General features: G+C 36.8%; 1 protein-coding gene and 1 long non-coding RNA gene across 2 annotated transcripts in view; one reads left to right on the forward strand and one right to left on the reverse strand.

The window, feature by feature from the left end:
* The window catches only part of LOC145293322 (uncharacterized), a 32,017-nt gene extending 21,222 nt beyond the window's left edge, over positions 1-10,795 (reverse strand). Inside the window, exon 1 of the long non-coding RNA XR_013869716.1 lies at positions 10,211-10,795. This is a non-coding gene — a long non-coding RNA (uncharacterized LOC145293322). The remainder of the gene's footprint in view (positions 1-10,210) is intronic.
* Positions 10,796-11,048: 253 nt separating this feature from the next.
* Positions 11,049-23,398, forward strand: part of LOC145293381 (uncharacterized) — a 163,139-nt gene continuing 150,789 nt past the window's right edge. Inside the window, exon 1 of the mRNA XM_080140014.1 lies at positions 11,049-11,183. Coding sequence (XP_079996140.1) covers positions 11,145-11,183 — 39 coding nt within the window. The 5' untranslated portion in view covers positions 11,049-11,144. The remainder of the gene's footprint in view (positions 11,184-23,398) is intronic.

Here is a 23,398-nt window from a genome sequence, read left to right on the forward strand (position 1 = left end):
ACATGCAAAGATGTGAAATACGATTGCTTTGGTTCACATGTAGGAACGGTCACACTTCTAATTTTCGTCCTTTAAAAAATGTCTTCAGTGAATTATTATCAAATGTAAACTAATGTACCCGATTATTAAAAAAAAATAAATTAAATAAAAAAGATAATCAATATTTAAATATTTGTAGGAGGTGCTCAGTTAAAAAATAAAAACGGTAGAAAAAGACATGAAATTTTATTAAAAATCAAAATAATATTAATTCAAAATTTTTAACAATTTGTCAGCTTTAGCAAAAACTTGTTTCTTATTTTATATTTAAATAGGTGGGACAAAAATACTTGATATTTTTCCCAGCATCATTTTTCCTGTTAGAGGGACGTCACTTTTTTAAATAACATTTATTTTTGTCTGTGTGTAATAATTCTTGTAAAGTTCCACAATGAGTATCAAACACCCTCGTAAAAAAAAGAAACTCGCTTAATTCTATGTCTAATCCTAGGTATTAGTGGTAAAACTCCTCCTAAAACCTTTAGCCTTAAAAATAACGCTAAGTACAAGTGGCAGAGCTCCCCACTAAACAAACTTCCTCTGTGAGCTTATGCGTAAAAAAAGCATCAAAAACGTTTAAAGAAAAGTGCACATGATTAATCTCCCATAAAAAATAAATTGGTCAACTGTCCTAAAACGCTAGGATCGTCTTGAAATGGTAAATTATTTTACATTTATGTGAAACCAACCCCCACTCTAAATTCTAAAATTGTTTTTGTTTTGTTTCTATCAAGTCTTCAGGATCTTCACACATAATTTTTCTTAGCCCTATCATTAACCCAAAGTAAGAGTGGCAACCTCCTTACCTTTTCATAATTGCACAAAGACCATCTTAAAACCATGCATAATTGCCTTTTTGAAAACAAACAAACAAACAAAAACACCCAGGATTTATCTATCAAAGGAAAGAGGGGGGGGGGCTAACTGCCCTAAAACACTCGAATGATTCAAAATGGGAAATCATTTTACATTAAATTCTAAAATAATTTTTATCTTTTATTAAAGTTTTTCAAGTTGTTCACATGCAATTTTCTATAAAGGTAGAATCACATATTTTGGAGAGGTGGTCAGATGGGGGGGGTAACAGAAGGTATTAATCTACAATAATACCAAAGAAATATTGCAATATATTCATTTTTAACCAATCCTAGATTTCGATTTTAGTTTTTGGCACATAAAATGCATTACAATTCAACTCTGAGTTTTTTAACTTCTTTTCTTTTAATGAATACATGGCATTTTTAAGCAATCGTAGCATATTTATGTGCATTTAGTGCAGATTATCTGGAAACCATTCATTTCTGGAGATTTTCAGTATCATATTCAGATTCCTTGCACAAAAATACACTTATATGTTATAAATTTCATTGCTTAGTCTTGTGTTTTAACAAAGATATAGCATTTTTACTGAAAAAGTAGTGTAAAAAATGTGACAAAACACATATGGTCTTAAAGAGGGGAAAATATCCAAATGCGCAAGGCATAAAAATAGCCATAACTTCCTTGATTTTAATTGGATTTAAAAAATTTTAAAATATTCTTTCTTAGCTTATCAAGCTCTTTCTATATATACCAATATTGAAATATTTTAAGCCATTTAATCTTTTTCATGTGTATTGCTACTCAATGAATCTTGCTTTCCTGCCTGCTGGAAAACTGCTTCTGCGGTACAATTCTTTTTAGAATTCTGGTGAAAGAACTGACCCAGTAAATTATCGCCCCATTAGCCTCCTCCCACTTTTTGCCAAAATATTTGAGTCCATAATTAACCAAGTTCTAGTCCATCACCTTACAGATGCTAAACTTCTTACCGACCAACAATATGGATTTAGGCAAGCCCGTTCCACAGCAGACATCCTAACTGTAGTCTCTGAACGTATATACCATTCACTGGACAAAGCAGGGGAGAGTAGAGCAGTAGCTCTAGATATATCTAAGGCTTTTGACAGGGTATAGCATGAAGGTCTTCTCAGGAAAATCAGATCATACGGTATCACTGGAAGAATACTAAACATAATTAAATCCTTCTTAGATAAGAGAAAAATCCAGGTTGTCCTCGATGGTCATACATCTAAACAATATGATATAAATGCGCGAGTGCCTCCTTGGACTTCTATTATTCCTAATATTCATAAATGACCTCCCTGAAAAAAATTGTCTGTGAGATGGGTATATATGCTGATGACACCACGCTCTATAACAGACATGACAGGAAAACAAATGAACACATATCTAAAGAAATGGCAGAAACACTAGAGGATGACCTCCGATCTGTAGTGGAATGGGGACAAAAATGGATGGTCACATTCAATGCTGCCAAGCCTAAATTTGTTTCCTTCAATAATTACAAGAAACCTTCTCTACCACCAATAGCAATGGCCAAAGACACTTTATCTGAAAGTACATCTTTAAACTCCTTAGCCTAACGTTTGTAGGAAACATAAGTTGGAACAATTACATTGAGAGTATTGCCAGGACTGCTGCAAAGAAGGTAGGTTCTCTCTACCATGCTAGAAAGCTACTAACGCCCGAATGTATCCTGTACCTCTATAAGATATTCGCCCATGTATGGAGTATTGTTGTCATATTTGGGATGGTGCATCTGCTACTAGTCTCTCACTCCTAGACAAGGTTAAAAAGAGAGTCAACCTGATAGGTCATGAACTTTCATCTAAGCTTCAGCCTCTGTCTTATTGTAGAAATGTTGCATCCCTCTGCCTGTTCTACAAGTCATCATCATCGGCGGTCACTCGTGTCCGAGTAAGACTGTCCTCCATTGTGGCTTCTGTGGGTCCTCAGGTGAGCATAGAGCCCAATCCTAGACCCAATTTGTCTTGTGCAATTTGGGCAGATAAAGGTAGTGGTGGTGGGGTGGGGTTGGGTGTGTCTGATTGATAATCTGCCCTTTCTGTGCTTGCGTTTATCCTCAGCAGCTTGATTTAGGTCACTACTATAAAGCGCAGCACCTTCGTGGACAGCGCTCCTCCATGTTAACCTGCTCCCAGCCACGTCCTCCCATGTCTCAAGGTCCATGTGAAACCGCTTTAGATTTGCTTTGATGTTGTCCTTATACCTCATCTTTTGGCCACCCTGGGCACGCTTTCCCTCAACAAGCTGAGAGTAGAAAATCTGTTTTGGAAGGCGGAGATCCAGCATTAGGACAACATGACCAGTCCATCTGAGCTGGCGTTGAGCAACAGTAGCGGTGATAGTGGGAATGTCAGCCTCACTCAGGATGCTGGTGTTGGTGCGTCGGTCCTTCCAACTAATTCTGAGGATTTTTCGGAGGCATCTTTGGTGGTACGTCTCCAGGGTTTTTACGTGCCTCCTGTATGTGGTTCAGGTCTCCGATCCATAGAGAAGAGTGGGCAGCAAGACAGTTTTATATACCATGATTTTGGTCTTTGCCAGAAGGTCACGGTTCTCAAATACTCTCTTCCTTAGCCTTGAGAAAGCCCCACTGGCACAGCTGAGACGGTGTTGTATTTCATCATCTATGTTGGCTTTTGATGATAGGATGCTGCCTAGGTATGGGAAGTAGTCCACATTTTCCAGTCTAGCGTTGTCAATGGAGATGTTTGGGGGTGAGACTGGAGTACTGTTTGGTGGTGATTGATGGAGAATTTGGGTTTTTTTTATATTAATTGTCAGTCCTAGCTGTTTTTACGCCATTGTGAAGGCAACCAGTGTACACTGTAGGTCCTCTTCTGAGAGGGCTACAAGGGCATTATGGTCTGCATACTGTAGCTCAATAATGGATATGGTGTTCGTTCGACCTTTGGCCCTAAATCTGTTGATGTTAAAAAGTTGCCCGTTAGTTCTGTACATAATCCGAACTCCATGGGGAAGATGTTTGTCCGTGAGATGGAGGATAGCAGTAATGAAGATGGAGAACAGGGTTGGGGCAATGGCACATCCCTGTTTCACTCCCGTGTCAACCCTGAAGGGCTCTGTTTCATCTCCACTACTACTGAGGACTGTAGCTGACATATTGTCATGTAGCAGTCTCAGTACCCGAATGTACCTCTCTGGGCATCCAAACCTTGCAAGAACCAGCCAAAGGGCTTGACGGTTCACAGAGTCAAAGGCTTTAGTAAGGTCTATAAAAGCCATGTATAATGGTAAATTTTGCTCCCTGCACTTTTCTTGGAGTACTACAAGTATTTTAACGGTGAATGCTCTGACGAACTGCAAGCACTTGTACCACCTCGATGTAAACACTCCCCCAACAAACCTGACAAGCAGCTAAATCCCACCCCTTCATAGTAGAGATCCCTAGATATAAGACAGCCTTCTACTCCAGTAGTTTCTTCCCTAGAACCGCTAGACTTTAGAATTCCCTTTTGGGTCCCGGCTTTCCCAACTGTATTGACATGCAGAATTTCAAGTGTAACGTGAACTGACATCTTGCTACCCAACTCCCTACATAGTACCCCTGTAGCTTATGTCCCTGATAGTAGCCCCCTACATCAAAGTGGCAATGTGCCTCATTTGGGGTGAAAATGTAATTTTAAAAAAAATTATATCAATCAGTTAATCTATTTTGCCCTTAACTCATCAGAAAAATAACAACAATCAATCCACCAAAAGAAAATAAAATGTGTTTGGACATGATTAAAAAATCCAAAAATTGAAAGGGAAGCTACAAATACCTTATATTTTTCTTTCATTGCTTTATTTTGAATTTTGGAAATAAACTCACTAAAACCCACATATACATATCAACAAATCCCATATATATATATATATATACTAGCAGTGAGACTCAGTGTTGTCTGGGATTAAATAAGGATAAACAAATTTTTTCACATCCCCATATTTTATTGTCATAAAAATCGGTGAAATCGTGCATTTTACAATCAAATCTAGTAATTGCCAGCTCTAGTTCAGGACCCATCACCTTGCCCCAAAGCAAACTTTGCATGCCTTCCCAGTATGGCTTAGTTCACAATACATTGTAAATTGCACTGTAGAGAACCTGCTGTTTATTTTATAAAATTATTTTCATATACAATGTCATGAATTAAAGTCTAAAATGCTAATGTCAGATATCATGGTTCCATTGTGCTCTAAACAGAAACATTCATTTCAAACTCGTCCATATTATATCAAAAGATCTACTGTTGATTTTGTATTCTGGTCCTTTCTTCTTGTGTAGTTCTGATTAAAGTTTAAAAGGCAAAAATCAAGTATCATGATTCAATTTTGCTCTAAACAGTAACATCATTTTGAAGGTACCCCTGTTATATCAAAGAACCTACTGTTGATTTTATATGCCAGTCTTTTCTGCTTATATGATTATAAAACTTTTCAAATAAACTTGTAATATTATACTGTACAGGCACTAACTTTAGCTAAAATCAGCTGTTTCTTCTTTTATCAGAATTTTTGATTATTGATGCTTATTGAACATATTTCTATGAAAAATCTATCTTAGAATATGGCTAGGTCCATAAATTACCTACATGTAAAATTAAAAAACAAACAAACATGCACATCCGTTTAGGACTACATAGGGAACGAGGTCACAGAGACAAAGTTCCTTTTATGATAGAGATATATAAAATTTTAAAGTAGATGATAAAAAGTATCCACAAGCCATGGATTAAAAAAATATATATTTAAGATTTTAGAATGGGGGACTACATTTATGTATTAATTTAATGTAAAATGAGCACCTAGTTCATGGCCAATCATTCAGAATTTCCAAGTAAAATGAATATTGTAATTATTAAAAAGTGTCATTCGATTTATTTTGTTTTATATAAAATAGGGGGACTATCGATTTTTTTAAATTTAAATTTTTATCCATTTTATTTCCTGTCCCATTTCAAGGCAATACGCCCCCTTCATTAATAATAACGTTATTATTTAAAAAAACCAGTTCTAATATGGAGAAGGATCTCCTTACTAACTAATTTGTACTTTCATCTAACAATTTAATAAACAAAGGGGTAATTTTATAGTTTAGACGAAAAAAACAAAGAAACCGTAAAAATCAAAACATATATATATATATATATATATATGTTTTGATTTTTATATATATATATATATATATATATATATATATATATATATAAATATAAAAGCGAAAACGTGTGTATGTATGTTTGTATGTATGTATGTGTGTTTGTGTGTCCGCTAAAAACTTTCGACAGACAGAACAAAAATTCACAAACTTGGTATCATTTTGAAGCTCCATCCTTTGCCCGAAAAATATCGAAAAATTGGCCAAAAACGTTAATTTTTTCACCCCGAAATCGACAATTTTCTACGGGGGTGTCAACAAAAACCATCCTCTCGTGATGACGACCGGTTCTACGCATGTGTCAGATGATGTTATGACCTGATTTAGTTTAAATAGTGGAAGAACTGACTGAATTTCATGTACGTCGTGTTAGCTAAGTTTGTTAGCGCGTTGGTTCATTATCTAAACATTTTGGGTTCGAATCGTGGTGTGAGATGTCTTCTTTTTTTTTTTTGATTTTTTAAATTTAAATATTGAATCAGTGTTATTAAAGCCATTTTCCACGTAACGTTCATATTTCTGTTTTTTTTTTACTTCGCTTATTGTTAGGTTTTCATTAACACCCCCAACCCCAACAAACCACACACACCCAAAAACACCCCGGGTACCCACCGATTTTTTAAATCTTAATATCAAAACAGGCTTATTTAAGCAATTTTTTACATGTTTTTTTTTTCAGAAGTTTTAATGTTTGTTTTTCTATTTTCTTTTTTGTTTTTGTTTTTTTGATTTTTACATTTAACATCGTTCATTTGCCTTACATTAGTTTTTTTTTCGATGATTTGATTACCCCCCTCCCCCCACCGCCCGGGTATCCCCCGCTTTATTTTTCAGATAAGTTTTAACGTTCGTTTTTCGGTTTTCTTTTTTTACTTTGCATATTCTTAGGTTTTCATTAACACCCCAACCCTGCCCGACCACACACACCTCCAAACACTCGGGCAACGCCGGGTACTCCCCCGCTAGTCTATATATATAAAAGGCAAAATGTGTGTGACCATTTCGTGTATGTCTTTGAAAGGCTTTTCTCGCACACGGTCCCGGGTTCATTACTATCGCTTAAAATTGTTTATATAGGTCCTATATAATAATATCTAGGAATTAGGAAAGCGCGTAGCGTATAGATTTAGACTTTGTAGCTTAGTGGAGGATGCCCTTTTCTCTTCCCTGCAATCTCTCTCCCACAGGAGAGATGTTGCGAGCCTGTCTTTGTTTTATCATTACTTCCATGGCAAGTGTTCGTCTGAGCTCCAATCTTTCGTCCCTTCCTCACCAATGTTTCATGATAAACACCCGTCTAGCTGAAACCACTGTCAATAATTTTCCCTACTCTTTATCTGTGCCTAAATCAAAACAGATTCCATGAACAAAGCTTCTTTATTAGAACTGTATGCTTATGGAACTCTCTACCGCTTGCCTGTTTCCCACCTGACTCCAACTTAGATGTCTTCAAGTCCAACATAAACAAATTCCTGAAGAACCGCCCTCTTCAGTAAGACACTTTATCAAATCTCCAATACTAACGATTACTACAACACTATCCCATTGATTACTGTACGCGCAATAACCCTTATCCCTGAGTGGCTTGCAGGCCTTGATAAGTGGTGACCTCCATGTAAAAAAAACGTTTTCAAACCAAATAATTGTTTTCGTCTAAATAAAATTTATGATGATTTGCTATAAGAATATGCAAAAATATTATAATATAAGTACCTAAAGTTGAAATAATTTCAACTTTTTATATCATTCTATAGTTTAGTGTATGTATGGAGCCTGGAGGGAAGTAAAACTATATTTAGCCATGTATTTTTAACGTTTGATTTGACGATTAAGTGAAGGGTTAAATTCTTTTTTTAGAAGCGATATATATATATGTATTACCTACATAACCTCCGAAGTTCAGCAATGATGAGGCTGATCAGTACCAGATGGGTGACCATTTTGGAAATGTTAGGCGTCGTATGTGTTGAAAACAACTCTTGCATCTAATATCAATTTGGCCACCATAGGTTAATAAACAAGAAATTACCGAAACAAGTTATCATATTTTTAGCAAAATGCACAGTTATTTATCGATTTTTTTCTTTTTAGGTATCGATTATTTAAAGCATTTCCTATTTAATGTTATATTAGCAAAATTGGGCTCACTAAAAAAAAATTATTAATTTATTTTTCAAAGATTTAAAATTACTGTTTTTCGCAAAAATAATGAAATTATATAATTGTTTTTTTTTTTCTTTTTGCTAATCTGAAAGATGATTAGTATTAACATATTCAAGGAATTTCACACTTCAAAACACAAAAGATGAAAAATAAAACATTCAAAATTCGGATTTTCAACCTTAAAATCTGATACGTGCACATGCACAGTTGTGTGTTTCTTTTTATCTACAATCATCAACCTCTCTACAATACAATATATTTTGCTCAGTTTCAGATTATTAGTTTAAGCATATTTGTACTCACAAAGAAAGAAGGGGTGTAGGCAAAACATGATATATATAAATATCGATTATGAAAAAAAAGCACACCATTATAAAGTTCATTCTTTACTTAATAATCGGTGAAAATTCTGTATTTATTGGATAATTACTTGATTTTTGTGCAGATTTTTAAAGAGAGACTCCATCAAAAAATACTTACTCCCTCCTTTCGTTTTGGCTACGCCTAGATAAAATTTAAAAAAAAAAAAGAAGTGAAATGAAATTTTTACCGACATGATAGGTAAATGTAGGCAGAAAAATGTTTTTTAATGTTGAAACAATTAAAGGCAGATTTGCTGTTTAGTTGTATAAATATCCTTAAACCAGGTAATCACTAAAAGGGACACTTAGGGTCGACACTGGTATATTAGCAGAAGCTTTTTTTTTTATTACATGTTACACAAACTTTAAATGGGTAAAATATAATCACATGATTATTGAAAATGTGATCGATCATCATGTTATAAAAATTTAATTTAAATTAACCACGTTGTTTAACAAATAATGCAAGATGAAGTTTTAAAATGATTAAATATATTTTATTTTATAATTTAATATTAAAAACATTGAACAATAAAAATAAAAATTTTTGGGTACTTATGTATTTTTTGGTACTGTGCTAAAATAATAATGTTATTATTTTGAAAGCCATTCTTAACATGGGAAGGTGTTTTGTAACTATTCTGTGCTTCCACCTTACAATAAAAAAAAATATATCGTGAAACTTTAATTTAACCTGAAAAAATATTTAAAAATAGCGTGGTACAAAAAATGCATAAGCACCAAATTTTTGTTTAATTTTACAGTAGATATTGTTCTCGGATGCATACGATGGCAGATGGTACCGCGCTATTTTTATATAGCTGTTTTTTATTATTATTATTTTCTTTCCAGTTTAAATTCAAGTTTCACGATACTTTTTTTTTTTAAATTGTAAGGTGGAAGTCAGTAAGAATGGTTTTAAAAATAATAACGTTATCATTTCAGCAGCACGCACAAAAAATACGTAAGTACCCAAAATTCCATTTTTATTCAATGTTTTTATTTTAAATTATAAAAGAAAATATATTTAATCATTTTAAAACTTCATCGTGAATTATTTTTTTTTAATTTGTTAAACAAAGTGGTTAATTTTAATTAAATTTAATGACTACATTTTCAATTTTAAAGTTTGTGTAACATGTAAAAAAAAAAAAAAAAAGACTTCTGCTAATATACCGATATCGACCTTTAAGTGTCCCTTTTAGTGATAATCTGGTTTGAGGATATTTGTACAACTAAACGGCAAATCTGCCCAATTAAAGACATAAGAAGCTGCTTTTGTGCTCAGTTCTGTAACATTTCAGCCAACTTCGAATTAAATTGTGTATATGGTAATTATTATTATTATTATTATTATTATTATTATCTCATATATCATAAGTTTTACTTAAACACATTTTGTACAAAAATCTTCATGTCAATGGAAAAATAATTTTTAGGAGTTTTTTAATAGGAGATTGGTACTTTTTTATTCATGCTATTATAAAGAATGGCGAAAGTTATATTTTTTACTGGACTGAAATAAAAAATAAACGTTTTTAATGTTACAGATTATTTAAAAAGTTATTGGATTTCTTTCTTTTTTTTTAATGTTTAAAAAAGAAAAAAAACTTACCTTTCATTCTTGGAATTAAAACACGAAAAAAGTGGGTGAACTCGTATTTTTCTTTTGTGTTCAAAACAGAAAATTTGTTTTGTTTGTTAACAGTTTTTAGTAGATTGATACAACGTTTGTTTTGTGTGTCTAATTAATTTAGAAATAAAAAATATGAAATATAAAAGAATAAAAATTAAAATATGTAAAATACGATTTAACCATGAAATTATTTAAAGAGAAAAGCAACTGATAAAGCACAATGAATTTAAGTCATCATAATCCGGTCTAATTATTATTTCGTTCCTCGTGTAAAAATGTCCGTTTATTATTAAGTGTATTGAATTGTTTTCCTATTAAATATTATAAATGTCAATTAATTTGTCAAATAAAGATTATATTTGTCAATCCTTAAAGCTTGTTGAGAGTTATTTAGTAAATTTCGCTTTTTGGGTCCAATTCATGATAAAATGAAATATATGAAAATGTAAAGATGATGTTTACTTTTAAGACTGAACATTTCATTATTATCTGGATTAATCGAACTAACTACTGACAGTAGCCTACTGTTAAAATCCAAGACGATTGGAACTACGGCTATATTAATGCCATCAATTTCAACAACCCCGTCTCCCTTTCCTTATCACCAGTTGTTGCTGCCCCCTTATTTTCTGCGGACTCAAGCGGAAGTAGGGAAAGAGGCGAGAACTATTCCACACCATTTTGACTACTGGCCCTTGGAGAGACAACATGGTAATTGACGTTCAATTATTTATCTCAAGACCTTATCCAGTTTCTTTCGTAAATTAATATTGAAATGTATTCCTTGTTAAATGTAATATTTTCTTTTACAGTTATGATGGTGTTCAATAAAATTATAAACATCAGTTGAGGCGTCACTTTCCTTGAAACTGGTCGGTAGTTACAGTGAAAGCATGGTCTGTTTCGCCCTGTGATGAAACACCAAGAAGCAGCCACGCGGGTTCGTCTTCAGGTCAGGAAATACAATTTTCTAGGCAATAATAGCCACAAATTGTCTGTCTTGAATGACAATGTTGTTTAATTTATGCCATTATTATGTTTAAAAAAAGGAGGGGGGGGCAAACAAAAATTCGACACTAACGACCAACATTATGTCACAATGTAAAATCTTTAATTTCATCTTTAAAAAAAATGAAGTAAAAAAAATTTAGTAAATAAATAACAATGATAATAATAATAACAACGTTGGTGTTAAAACGATGGTCATCTTGTAACCGAAAATACAAAAATAATAAAATAATATGGACACATGGTCCTCTGAAACAAAAAGAAGGGAGGATTGATTATCAACGTATAGTCCGGCATAGTTGTTTGCTGTTCCTTCCTGTTCCTTTTCTAATAAATAAATAAGTAAAATAATAAATAGAATAACTACCTCAGTCTAGAAGGATTTTCATTTACCACCCGACACATGTTTAATGATTAATTTTGTCATTCAACGATAAAACAAGTAATCTCCCTGTAACTCTTGATTTCTTAACTCTCTTTAACTGCTTTAGATAGACCATCCAAAACTGTCTAAAGTCAATAATACAGATCTCCAAGCAACACAATCTCAAGAAGTTAGGCAGTCTGGACGACAAAGATACCAGACAGAGAAGATGATAGAATTCCAAAGAGAGGAAACAACTAAGAAAGAAAGAAAGTTCATTAGAGCTTATTCCAGATTTAAAGAAGATGTGAGCTTTGCTAGGATAGAGCTTAAATTCGAATGCTCGAAATATCAATTGGAAGAATTAATTAGGATTTTAGAAGAACGGGGGAGGGGGGGCTATCCTACGAAGACGTATGAAAATTAACCACCCCACTCCCTGACATAAGAAGGAAAAAGGAACCTCTGAGGTAATATCCCTCTTAGAGGAATAGCATAGCGAGTCAGGAAAAATCCTTAATTCTATTGCAGTAAAAAAATCCCTTTCCAAGCTATTACAGAAGGAAGATGCAAAGTCAATATATAGCTCAACTGTATCCAGACTGAGCAGAAGTAGTTGCCAGAGTTTCCAAATATCAATAAAGAAGGCTGAAGCAGCTGCACGTTTGGCTTCTAAAAGAGTAGAAATTTAATGAAACCAGGAAATTTCTAAATTAAAGGAAACGCTCAGGGAGCTGGAAAATCAAAGAGACCTAGGTAGAGTACAGTGCTTATGCAGAAGCAAATAGCAACAATGTACTGGAGAAGTCCGAATTAGAAAACACCTCAATTGAATTTATCTACAGTAAGTCAAACAATAAAACTCTCCAAATAGCTTCTAACCCAACCACAAAAAAAAAAAAAAAAAAAAAAACTGATAGAAAGGATAAACTTATTCAAGCACTAAAGGAGTCCTTACTAGTGCTGAAACTCCCCACCAGAACCATTTGTTTTTAAAGGAGACCCACTTGAATTTATTGAGTGGAGCACCATATTTAAGTCACTAATAGAATGGGCTGTCAGAGCCCAGTATATAAGTTATTTTACTTAAAAAGATACATAGGTGGTGAGACTCTTTCAGCATTACAGGGAATGTTTTATTGAACAGATGAAGAGGCATATATCCAAGCTTAGGATATTCTGCAGAAGCTCTATGATCACCCCTTTGCAATACAATGAGCATTCAGAGAAAAGCTCAAAAACTGGCCGAGAATAGGACCCAGAGAATCCTTCAAGCTCAGGGATTTCAGTGACTTTCTTACAATATGCAGCAGTGCAATGTTTCATATTTCTGGTCTGCACATGTTGAATGACTGTGAATAGAATCAAAAATTACTTCGAAAACTTCCTTGTTGGATCACAGATTACTATATAGGTATGTCACTAAATCTGTAGATAAGAACCTACTATACCCAGGCTTTCCGGAATTTACAGAAATTGTGGTGGAGGAAGCACGAATAGCATACAATCCAATTTCCTCCCTTCATGACTTGAACCAAACTGAAAAAGATTTGGAGAAAATTCAGACCAGAGTAAATGCACTAGCAACTTCAGCAACCTCATCCAAAGGAAGAGACCTCAAGATGAAGAAAGGTCAGAAATCCTTCAAATGTAATGATTCCGAGAACACAATATTACAGCCAATGCAGTGCTACCTCTGTGAGCATGCTAACTTTATTTACAAATGTTAACAATTTCTAGCTCTATCACTTGACAAGAAAAGGAGTTTTATCCTCAGCAAAAATATGTGTCTTAGTTGGCTCTCAGGGTGGGCCACTTTGCAAAAGATTGTAAGAAGAAAGTTATTTGCAACATTTGCACATCCAACACCACTTCATGAGGACAAATCTAGGTACAATGAAATTGATATAACCAGGGAAGAAAACGGTGCTACAACCTTGTACTGCAATAGGATGAGCAACAGCAATCATACATCTATGATCATACCAGTTTAGCTCTCCTGCACAAACTCTGAAAGTCCAGAAATATTGGTGTATCTTACTAAATACCCTAAGCAGCAACAGATTTATCAATGAAGATATTTGTAAGAGAATTAAGGTAAACTCTGAGCCCATTCGAGTGAAGTTATGATCAATAGCCAGTTGAAATAAAATAGAGAACGGCTGACATATTTCGGGACTGAAAGTAAGAGTGTATTTCTCACAAAAACAAATAGAATTGCCGTCCACCTAGATTCTAGAATACATCCCTCTGGAAAGGAATAGTATATTTACCCACAAAACAGCAGAAGCATGAAAACATCTCATAAATATAGCAAATGAAATGTCAGATGAGTTAGAATGTCCTGTTGGATTGCTAATTGGGTATGACTGGGCAGATGCCCTAAAACCAAGAAAAGTGATCACAGGGAAGAATAATGATCCATTTGCTGTAAAGACAGATCTCGGATGGTGCATAGTGGGACCAACAGCACATCTGAACAACCCAAGAAACACAGTTGGACATTGTTACCGAATCTCTTCCAAGGAGATTCCACCTATTACACCTGCTTCAGTAATAAGAGCCTTGGAGATGAACGTCTGGGACATAAATCCTAAAGGAAAGAATGTGTCTCAAGAAGACATAAAGATATTAAAGGAGGAAATTCAATGTAATAATTAGGGGCATAGACAAATGCCATTATCTTTTTGTGTATGCCCCATCTTCCAAAAAATGAACATTTGGCCAAAGTTTATCTTAAAAATCTCAAGGCCAAATTTATAAAAAAATTTGAAGAAGATTACATCAAATTTATGGACCAAGTCATCAATGAAGTAGATGCTGAAGAAGTCTGTGGTGCGTCAAACGATGGTAGCACATGGTACATTCTTCACCATGGCGTGTATCATCCAAGAAAACCTGGAAAAAATCAGAGTTATGTTTGACTGCTCTTCTAAATTCAAGAACACACTATTAAATGATCATCTCCTGACAAGACCTGATTTGATCAATGCACTACCCGGAGTACTGTGCAGGTTCCAGGAACATTGCATTGCTCTTATAAGTGATGTAGAAAGGATGTTCCATCGCTTTCATGTCAGAGAGATAGAGACTTTCTTGGATTCCTCTGGTGGAAGGATGGAGACACAAAAACTGAACCGAAGGAATATCATATGTGAGTCCACATTTTTGCTGCATCCTCATCTCCAGGTTGTGCGAATTATGGATTCAAATATCTAGTCAACAAGTATCAAAAGGAGTATCCTCTGGCTGCGGCATTTATCCAAAGGAACTTCTATGTGAATGATAGCCTCATCAGTGTTAAGACAGATGAAGAAGCAAAACAGTTGATCTGTGAAGCAAATGAAATCTGTGCAAAGGGTCAGCTACATTTACACAAGTTCGTGTCAAACAAGAAAGGACTCTTAGATAAAGTCTTGGGAGGCAATAGTGACACCACAACCAAAGAAATAGATTTGAATCGCAATATTCTTCCAACACAAAGTGTACTAAGGGTAAAATGGAAACGGACACGGAAATATTTGCTTTCAACATCACTCTCGACCCAGGAGCAGCTACCCAGCACGGAATTCTGTCAACAGTGGCTAGTGTGTATAATCCATTGGAATTTATTGCACCCTTTGTGCTAGTCGGTAAGGGGGTACTACAGGAGATGTGTAAACAAGGGGTTGGATGGGATTTGTTTCTCCATTTTGAACTAAAACCAAGGTGAAAGTCATGGATTAGGGATGTAAATAACCTCAAACTAGTCCAGATACAAAGATGCTTCATCCTAAACAATATCGGCTCAATTGAAAAAAATAGAGCTACACCATTTTTCTGATGTTAACAACACTGGGTATGGCCAATGTACCTATTTGCGAGTTGTTGCAAGAAAGAAAGTGCATTGTACATTAATCATGGGTAAAGTCAAAGTGGCACACAGTAAGGTTGTCACTGTGCCTTGTCTTGAACTAGTTGCAACTACAGTCTCGGCAGCAGTAGGTAACTTCTTGAAGGAAGAAATGGACTTAAAGGTGGACCAAGAGTATTTCTGGACAGATTCCTAAGTTGTTCTGGGTTATGTAAAAAAATGAGCTAGACGATTTCATGTCTTTGTTTCTAACAGAGTCCAAAAATTTAGAGATAGCACTGATCCTAGCCAGTGGTTATACATTGATACCAAACAAAACCCTGCTGATCATGCATCTAGAGGGCTAATGGTGGGAGAACTGATTAGCTCAAATTGGCTTACTGGACCAAAATTCTTATCGGACTGTGAGCTCATTACCATTCAAGGGTGTCCTGAACCAACCATTGAGGACCCTGAAGTGAGGGTTCTGAAAACCATGCTCACTCAAACAGAATATTTCTTCAACAGATTCTCCAGGTTGCAAAATTGGAATAAAATCCTAAAAGTAGTCACTTGAATAAAGCGCCTGGCAAACAAGTCCCAATCAAGTCATATAAGTGTAAGAGAAAGAGAATCAGCCTCTTTTGCAGTCATCAGTGTTGCACAAAGGGAAATGTGGGAAGAGGAGTTCATAGTCCTCGGTAAGAATCCAGAGCAATTGAAAAAAAAGCAGTAGCTTTACTGACTTGACCCTACCATTAAAGATGGATTCTAAGAGTTGGAAGGCATTTAAAGGAATCTACATCAATTTAGATGAGGCACCCAATAATACTGCCAAAAGAGGGCCTTATGACTCATTTAATTATTGAATTTTATCATCAGAACATACAGCACCAAGGTCGGGGAATGACCCTAAACGAAATTTGAGCCAATAGCAACTGGATTATCAGTGCCAGCAAGATAGTGGAAAAATATCTTAAGAATTGTGTTACTTGCTGAAAAATGTGCAGACCCCTGGAAGAACAACACATGGCAGATCTTTCTGTTGAAGGAGTCAAACTATTTCTGCCATTCTTACACATAGGAATAGACTGATTCAGACCCTTTTATACAAAAAAGGGAAATAAAGAGATATGATCTTCTATTCACATGCTTTAGCTCCAGAGCCATCCATCTAGAGATGTTGGAAGACCTCTCCACTGATGTTTTTCTAAATGCCTTGAGATGTTTTTTAGCTCTCAGAGGTGCAGTGAAACAAATACAGTCTGACCAAGGAACGAATTTGTAGGTGGAAAGAGTCAACTTGAGAAAGTCATTAAAGAATTGGATGAAAACAGAGTTGCAAGTTTCCTTGCTGAGAAGCAATGTGACTTCAAAGTGAATGTTTCAGGAGCAAGCCATATGGGCGGTGTATGGAAATGGCAAATATGCACAGTCAAAAGTGTAATGAGCACTGTGTTAGCTTCAGCAACTGGTAGATTGGATGATTTCATGCGACGAACATTCTTGCATGAGGCAATGATGATTGTGAATGACTGTTCACTTACATTAGACACAATTAATGACCCAAAGAGTTTCAAGCCCCTAGCACCAAACCAATTAATACAAATGAAGGCAACTGCATCACTGCCACCACCTGAGAAGTTTTTAAAGAAAGACTTATATGCTAGGAAGAGATGGCACAGTCCAGTACCTTGTGGAACAATTCTGGAGCAGTTGGCAAAGGGACAGCTAGTTAACATTGTATAATTAAGAGGGAAGGACTTCACTCATAAGGGAAAGACAACAAGACACAGTAGTTAGCCTCGATAAGCGACGTACATGTGTACCTTTATTGGGTCCGCCATGACAGTCCTTTTCTCTCTCCTTCCTGGAGAGCTCGGGTTAAGGGTATATAACTCAGTGTTATGTTTACATGTTATTTTTATTTATTTATTTATTTATTTATTTTTTATTTAAAGTCTTTTTTTTTTTTCATTATTATTATTATTATCATCCAAGCTGGAAGTCCTTAAATCTAGACGGTAATCGTCTGTTACGGATAGATCTAGACCTAGCTTCAGATCTTTCATTCTGCCCCGTATCTGTCATTTTCAGGGGTTCATTCTTTATTTGAGTACCTGGTGTGGAAGGTGGGGTTGGTGTTATTTGTATTTGAGGGTGTTATTGGCTGTCTGGGCGTACTGGGTTTGAGTTTGTAGATGACTGTGGGGAATGGATCCTGATTCTGTTTGGTAGGTCATCTGGTAGGGTGTCATCATGAGCCAGGTTGCGGCTATCCATGCTTATTTTGCGAAGGTAACGGTGGTTTCGGAGTGTGGTTCTTCTGCTGCCATCAACTAATACACAGTATTGTCTGTGGGGGAGAGTTTCAACAATCGTGCCGGTGTTATCCCAGCGCAGTGGTTTGTGTCCATGTTGGTTTTGAATTGACACATGTTCCCCAATTCTTAGTGGGTTGAGTTGTTGCCTGTTTTCAGTGTGTTTCATGTTGTTGAGGAAACGTTGGTTAATGGCCCTCTCGCGCATGTCGGCAAGTTCCAACCATTCACGGCGAAATTTTGTGGGGTTTGGTAAGTGGTCATTCAGGGGACGAGCGAATAGAAGTTCTGATGGTGACGCACCTATGTCAGGTGGTGGTGTGTTGCGATGGAGTAGCAGTGCTTTTGCCACTTCATCCATATCCAGTGAACCATTGGGGCTAACATTTGTTGTTAATATCCTCTTCATATGCTTGACAGCTGCCTCAGCTCTGCCATTGCTTTGTGGATAATATGCCGACGAGACTCGGAGGGATATGCCCCATGTTTTGAGAAATGTCCTCCACTCATCAGAGTTGTATGGGGGTCCACCGTCACAAGCAATTTCCTCCGGCACACCATAATTCACAAAATACCTGCGTAAGATGTTGCATACTGTGGAGATCCTGGTGTCTTGTTGTATTGAAGATACCTCTGTCCAACCTGAATATCTGTCAGCATATATCATATATTTCCGTCTCGCCATGTTGAAAATATCTGTTACTGTCGACTGGAAAGGGTATTCTGGGTGAACAGGCTCCATTGCAGGTTCTTTATGGTTTGATGGGGCAATTTTGTTACAGCGCTTGCACTGATTGCGCTTTTCCTGCAATTGTGCTCCCATACCAGGCCAAAAAAAACGTTGTCTGGCATTGCTTCTCATACTGTTGACCCCTGGTGGCCAACATGGAGTTGGTCGATGAGTTCGTGACGTAGGTTTTTTGGAATTAATATGCGGCCTTCCTTGAATACTAGAGACTGAACTGTGTATAGGTCGCTTCGCATATTCCAAAACTCTTTAATATTTGGCTGTAGAAGATCCTTGTGTTCAGGGAATCCTTGTTCTATTGTTTCCACGAGGTTCATGTATTGGTGATCCATCGCGGCTTCTTGCTGTATGCGCACCATCTTGATAGGAGATGTTTCCTGGTTGTATCGGGATTCTATTCCAGCTTGCAATGCTTCTTCCATGCTATCCAATTCCGCTGCTGTGACCTTGGTGGTATGTGTAGGGATACGGGACATGGCATTTGCTCCACCATTGGTGTCGCCTGGTATTGATATGGCCCTGAACTGGTACATCAGGGTCTGCTCTCTGATATCTAAAATCCTGAGATTTTTTATTTCGTCCAAGCTACGGTCATTGAATATCGGCACAAGGAGTTTGTGATCAATAGCAAGTATCAGGTGGGGGCAGCCTAAAACAAACATTTTGCAGCTTTCCAATCCAAACTTTATAGCTAAAGTTTCCCCTTCAATTGGTGCATACCGGTTTTCAGCAGGTCTAGTGAATCGGGAGCCAGCATATACAACTTTCCAATGTCCTGGCCCACAACGGTGGTCTATTGTGGACGGGCATGCACAATGTTTTTGGAGTAGGGTAAATCCTATTCCTGTTCGACTCCAGTCTGTAGTCAGACATGTTGGGCGATTTATTTCGAATGTTCGAACGCCCTCCCAGATGTTTTCTAGGATTGTTTCCTTGGATTGCTGGAAGAGTTGTTCCAATGTATCGTCCCAGTAAAACCTGCTGTTATGTTTCAGTAGTTCTCTGAAGGGTGACATGATGGGTGCTTGGGCAAACGCATATGAAACTTGGTTAATCAAACCAAAGAAAGATCTAACTCCTGTAATGTTTGTCGGTGATGGGAAATTTCTGATGCCCTCAAGTAATTTTTGAGATGGTTTGTACCCTGTTAAGCTGATGTCGAAGCCAGCAAACTCTACATTGTCTTTTGCGAATTGGAATTTTTCTGAGTTAAATACTATTCCATTTTCAGCACATAGTATGATGTATCTAACGGTGTGCCAAAAGGATAGTGCCATATCATCATCCCACAAGATAGAGTCATCCACACAGCGAGCAACACGAGGGAAACCTTCTGTAATGGTGTCGAATCTCTTTGTGTAACCATCATTGGACGCTTGGAAACCTTGGGGGGCTCGCAAATACCTGTATCTGCCCCATTCTGTTATTAAAGTGGTGGCATCCCGTGCCTTTACAGCCAGAGGAACACTGTGATATCCGTTCCAGGCATCCAGAATAGTTTTCTTTTTTCCTGGGGGTATCGTATTGACAAGATTGAATGGGGAGGGTGTGTGGTGTGTTTCTCATCTTGTCATTGCATTTAAATTTTGGAGGTCAACCGTTCTACATGGGCTGCCATCTTTTTTGGGCACGGTGATCATTCTCGAACACCATGTCGTTGGTGTCCCTGCTGGCACTGGTTCAATGATGTTCAGTGCTACGTCTGCATCAAGCTGGGATTTGACAGCTTCTTTCCAGTGGTGAGGGACAGGGATTGGTTTGTGAACAGCCTTAGGTTGGTGGTTGTCGAGGAATGTGATAGTAAGCGGTTCTCCGGTCATGGTCTGCAATTTCTGGTGTGTACATGTATTAAATGCACTGGTGGCAAAATAGCATTTGATCCAGCTCTCTGTCTCTCCTCGATATTCCGGTGTGGCTGGAAACGGGAGCTTGTCTGGCAGTGGTGGGCATGGTGATCTGTATGGGCATCCGCATGGGGCTAACATTCGGTCAGTTGGTTTGTGGTCCATCTTCGTTGTAGCTACCAGACTATTAATTTGTGCTGGAAAGTTGTCGTTGATAATTTGGAGTTTTTTCAGGGCCGTTTGTGATATATACAGGCCCTTAACCCTTGGACTGATATATATCACCTCCGAACATGTTGCCTTACCGAGTGACATCGTGGCAATTAAGGCCCCCTTAATGGGCAGGTTGTCATCATTAACGGCACGTAACCGATGTCTGGTGCGCAGCAGATGTTCAGAAGTGCACCCCAGATTGTTCAATAAGTCCACACCAGCTGTACTTGTCTGAGCTCCTGTGTCTACCAAAGCGAGCAATTGGACGGGTTGGTGTTTCATATTTATATGTCTGAATCGTCCGAGATGTTGGTGGGCCTTTGTATCTAATGTTATAGTAACATTGAAAAATGGAGGTGGCTCTGGTCGGCTTGGTGTGAACTTGTTGTTGGTCCATGACCCATGCGGGATCCCCTCTTCTTCCTCTAGTCATTTAGGTTGCACAGTCATTGTCGATATGAATGAAGAATCTTCATCTTGGCTGTCATTTGGGTAGTCTCCCATTATGGCATTTGACGATGCTGTGCCATGGCATGTGGTTGAGAAGTGGTTCTCTTTGCCACATTTGTGGCATGATTTGCCCCAAGCGGGGCATTGTCTTCGTCCTTTTGGGTGTGCCTTGTGTCCACAACCTTTGCATTTGCCATTATCATTTTTGGTCTTGTCTGGTGGTGGAAACTTTCTTGATGACGCAGATTTAGATTGGGCCACTTGTGTGATCTCTGCTGGTCGGAAGTGATTTGATGCTCTGGCGGTAGATTCTAGAGTCAAGAGACGTCTAATTAAGTCATTTAGAGTTGGCAGGGATGTAATCTCTGCTAAAATTTTGCTCTGGTGGGAGGTGTCCCGTAATCCGGCAATGATTTGAGATTTGATCATGTCTTCGGAAAATGACATTGTACATTGCTGGTTGCCACAATTGAAAGCGCAGAGCATTGCTTGTGATTTCAACCGGGAAATAAAGGATGTGATAGTCTCCCCATCACTTTGCCTCATTACAAAGAACTGCTGACGGTATACCTCGGGATGGATGGTTTTCACGGCAACGGATTTAATATATTCCAGCAGCTGCTCCTCTGTAGCATTATGCAGGGCATCCGGACCAATAAAATTGAATAACATCTCATTGACAGATGAATTGCATGCAGATCGTAACTCATTCCGGATTTCTGTGGGATCGTTAAGTTGTGTCATCTCCTTATAACGAAGCCATGCATCCTTAAAAATGATCCATTTATTGTCTGACGAGTCAGGTTCTATTACTGGTCGCTCGGGCTTCACCCGTGAATGGCGCGACAATGGGATGGGGGCGTGTTGCCCGGTGGGCAGAAGGCATGCCATGAGGTTCGTCATCTGTTCTTGCATGGTGAGTTGTTGTTGTTGCATTTGTAACATGAAAGAAATTGGATCGATTTCGGCATGTTTTGGTGAAGCTTCGTTATGGTTAGACATATTTGTGTTTATCTAGAGTGTCAAAAAGTATTAAATATGTATACTGACTGGATATTAAAAACAAAACAAACAAAGAAACAAAAAAAGTTTACTACGTGGTGAGGGTGCGTCCTTCATCGTTCATACGTATTTTCATGTTTTATTTTTAGGGTGGGTCGTTGTATTTTTCTTTTGTTTCGTTATTTTTGTTTTTATCCGACTCCTGACACCATGTATAATTAAGAGGGAAGGACTTCACTCATAAGGGAAAGACAACAAGACACAGTAGTTAGCCTTGATAAGCGACATACATGTGTACCTTTATTGGGTCCGCCATGACAGTCCTTTTCTCTCTCCTTCCTGGAGAGCTCGGGTTAAGGGTACATAACTCAGTGTTATGTTTACCAACATAAGCACCAGACAAAGATGGCATGCCAGCAGACGAAATATAAGGACTGAAGACATCATACTCCTCAAGGAAGACAATCTCTTTCACAACAAATGGATAATGACTAAAGTGGTGGATGCAATTAAAGGCAAGGACAGTCTGGTGCGAAAGGTTAAACTCCAACTGGGTCAGGACAAGTTAAAAAATAACACTGAGAGATTTATCGAACGTCCAATACAAAAATTGGTTGTATTAGTAGAAAATAATACATAAAAATTAAAGAACTAAATAAATAAGTAAAAAAAATTAAAAAATAAATTTAAAAAAAATTAAAATTTAATAAATAAGGCAGTAGATTGATATTGTGGTGAAATTGCCACCGATCAGTAACTGGTTCACCAATGATCAAGGATAATTTAGTGGGAGTGTAGCTGTGGCTATAGTAGTTCCATCAATTTCAGCAACTACTTCTTCCTTTGATTATCACCAGTTGTTGCTGTCCCCTTATTTTCTGGAACTATTCCACACCATTTTCACTACTGGCCCTTGGAGAGACAACATGATAATTGACATTCAATCATTTATGTCAAGAATTTATTGAGTTTCTTTCGTAAATTAATATTAAAATGTATTCCTTATTAAATGTAATATTTTCTTTTACAGTTTTCATGGTGTTCAATAAAATTATAAACATCTGTTGAGGTGTCACTTTTTTCCTTGCAACTGGCTGGTAGTTACAATGAGAACAGTAGTCCAAATAATCTTAATAATCCTTATATAAAAAATTGTAAAGCTTAATATTTTACATAAGCGACTCAAATAAGAGGAATGAATTGCACAAATGGGGAAATCAGGAATTTAAGCCATGCATTAGTTAAGTGTGTGAATAATACCTTATAAATACTAAACAAATGAGTATTAAGACGAATTTAAAAAAAGACATCTTTAATATAAATCTCACCTGTCTGTTTAAATGTATGTATGTATGTATGTATGTATGTATGCCTAAAACTTTCAA

The sequence above is a fragment of the Euprymna scolopes genome, chromosome 14 (assembly GCF_053919585.1).
Source record: "Euprymna scolopes isolate OS-2025 chromosome 14, ASM5391958v1, whole genome shotgun sequence".
Classification (NCBI taxonomy): domain Eukaryota; kingdom Metazoa; phylum Mollusca; class Cephalopoda; order Sepiida; family Sepiolidae; genus Euprymna; species Euprymna scolopes.